The sequence below is a fragment of the Rhagoletis zephyria genome, unplaced genomic scaffold (assembly GCF_001687245.7).
Source record: "Rhagoletis zephyria isolate East Lansing unplaced genomic scaffold, Rhagoletis_zephyria_1.1 Rzeph_scaffold_39586, whole genome shotgun sequence".
NCBI classification, from domain to species: domain Eukaryota; kingdom Metazoa; phylum Arthropoda; class Insecta; order Diptera; family Tephritidae; genus Rhagoletis; species Rhagoletis zephyria.
In genome coordinates, this window is record NW_016196641.1 from 187 (window position 1) to 2,906 (window position 2,720).

At 35.1% G+C, this 2,720-nt stretch overlaps 1 protein-coding gene across 1 annotated transcript; it reads right to left on the reverse strand.

Moving 5' to 3' along the window:
• Nucleotides 1-1,948: 1,948 nt before the first annotated feature.
• On the reverse strand, nt 1,949-2,714 carry LOC108354835 (uncharacterized). The gene is made up of 2 exons (XM_017606004.1): nt 2,417-2,714; nt 1,949-2,341 (listed from the first exon to the last, which is right to left on the reverse strand). Exons 1-2 carry the CDS (start codon nt 2,611-2,613, stop codon nt 2,233-2,235), a joined length of 306 nt encoding a protein of 101 aa, XP_017461493.1. The 5' UTR covers nt 2,614-2,714; the 3' UTR covers nt 1,949-2,232.
• Between the last annotated feature and the right edge of the window lie 6 nt (nt 2,715-2,720).

Consider the following 2,720-nt stretch of genomic DNA (forward strand, 5'->3'; position numbering starts at 1 on the left):
TTTCTTGAGGAAAGAGTGAGGCAACAGGCTGGTGAAGCATCAGATGTCAAAATTCCTTGGACACACACACGAAATAATAGCAAATTTTTCTTGACCGTTTTCTTGAGAGCTGCATACAGGCCTTCAACTAGACTACCATGGTGTTTGCATCTTCACTATCTTCCCTCTAATGTCAAATAATCTATGTACATGGGCTTTGGTACTGTATCAATCTTATTTGTCTTTCCTTTCACAGTTTTAGGGTGGGTTTCTCAATGTCTGGTCAACACTAACAAAATTTTATGGAGTCGACCACGCCAATAACGATGTTTAACCTGCAGTTAGTATTAACCAGACATTGAGTTACCGGGCCTAAATCGCAAATATAGTTAATCTTCCATTGCTAAATTGTTCTACAGTGATACATCGATAATTTTGTTGAAGTTTCGTTGTATTTATATAGCCTTATTCATAAAAAATAAAGTAGCGTTACAAAAGGTTTATAAATTGAAAAATGTATGAAAACATTAATTCATAAAGCTTTTTAAACCTACTTTATTTTTTATGAATTAGGCCAATAGAATATCAAAACCTCGCTACAGCGAAAAATACTAAGTTATAATAAAAAAAAACATAACTATATTTTAATTTTAATCGGCTTCAATAAAAGCAGGAGGCTTTCATTTCGTTGGAATATTTTTTTGTGTATGTTACCGCATAACTTTGGACCATGTTAACCGATTTCTATAATTCTTTTTTTTTTAATGAAAGGTGGTACCTCAGAGGTGATCCTATACTAATTTAGATCCGATCATGGGATCATGCAGAAATTAACGGTACTCTTAAATGTTTATATGAGAACTAAAGTGGGTTTTGTTTTTTGCTTAAAAGTTACTTGTTTTATAATAAGACCCTAACCGTCAACATATTCAGAATTCGTTATGTAGAGGCTTTTGAGGTGGAGACTTCGTTATACATATTCATAGAGGCTTTTGCTAACGGGACTTTAACCGTCAATATATTCCGAAGGTTTTCATGCTGAAAATTTCTCCGTTATATCTATGGAGCATTTTTGCGCAGGATATATTGAGTTTTTCGTTTTATCAAGTTTCGTTATATTGAGGTTTCATTGTAACAAGAAATTATTTTAGGCATTCGCATATGTATGTCACGTTCCCGCTTGTAAGTGGCAGAAGAATAATTCACCGTATCTTTGAATACAGCATCTCGGAAAATCTGTTTAAACGCAGTTCGTCGTTCCCTTATGTTCCTTTTGTGGACACGGGATCTAATTGTAGGCGCAGCTGGAAAACTCTTGTGTTTTAACTACCTTAAGTGTGTATGGAAATTTGAGCTTTGCAGGTTTCTACCTTCTTTTATCCTATCCTTGTCTTATATTCGTCCTATCTTATTCCATCCTATACATTTTAATCCTATTCGATCCTTTCTTATCCTGTCCTATCCTATCCCATCATAATTATCATCTACTGTCCAATTACGTTCATTTCATCAGTTTCAAATTTTTCTTCTTATCCTCACGTACACTGCCATTTTGTACTATTTTAGCCCAGTTACGCTCTACACAGGCGAATCCCCTTATGAAAAAATGAAACTAAAGAAAGCCCAACAACGTCTACTTAAACAATATCTAACAGAGCCAAGACGCGAAGGGCGTAAAAAGGATGCGTGTCAAGATTTCTAAGGGCCGTTTGCACCACATCTATGTAACACTAACTGGAGGTACATCCCTCACTTAAGCACATCGACTGCTTTATCGATCATATGTTATATGCTGGGTATCGATAATGTGCCAGTTCTTGGTTCTGTTCCTAAACAAAATTACGCAACAAATTTAAAAGGAATAAAATTATGCATTCAAAACTGTAATATAAGTAACTGCTTTTATTATTCATCCATTTCATACTTAAAATTTTGTATTATTGATAATATTATTTGAAAATTTTTAAATGAGCTAACTTGGCGTGACACAGTACATTTTTTTTGCAAAAGTGTCAAAGGACAAAGCATTGAAATTACAAGTATTTACAAGTTTTCTACCTTGACCTTTGACACTCTCGCAAAAATTAGTTATGTGGATCGTTGTACTGTACACAGATCAGCCGAAATTGGCTCGAAAATTTTTAAAAGCTTGAAAATCAAATTTGCACATAAGTATACAAACGAACACACATACAAGAGTAACACAACANAACAAAAAAAAAAAAATTAAAACCGCAGGATACGTCGCAAACGCTAGATCTTTGTTTCGTTATCCAGAAAATCTTGCACAAACTTCGAAACACCAATACTAAAATCTTCCTCGATCATGCCGACAATGTCGCTGGATAGCTTGTGAGCGAGTCTGTGTGTAAAGGAAATAAAAACAATTTAAATCAAATATGTACATAAATCCAAAAATCTGCAAATAAAATTTTACTTTGAGAACACGCTCCATGGCTGATTGAAATTGGGATTTGCATAAAAACGATTTTTGCTGCATAAATGCAAGAATTGGTCACGCTCGGCAATGAGTTCCTCAATGCGCAGGTCTTTCTTTTGTTTTGTTTTTTGCCGAGGACTGACATTCCAGAGCGTGCAGGGTGGAACAACTGGTGCAATGTTTTTAGACTTCATTTCGTTTTCCACTATTTCCGTTGGCGGCTTGCAATCGAGATCACTCGCATCATTGCTTTCTTCGCCAGAGTTCTCATCTATCCAATCGTTAGTTTCCGGTTTCTTCG

Bases quoted from the DNA above. Each gene is read 5' to 3' on its own strand.
- LOC108354835 (XM_017606004.1), bottom strand. From the start codon at position 2,613: ATGAAGTCTAAAAACATTGCACCAGTTGTTCCACCCTGCACGCTCTGG. The intron at 2,342-2,416 runs GTAAAATTTTAT...CTTTACACACAG, and splicing joins CCATGGAGCGTGTTCTCAAA to ACTCGCTCACAAGCTATCCA.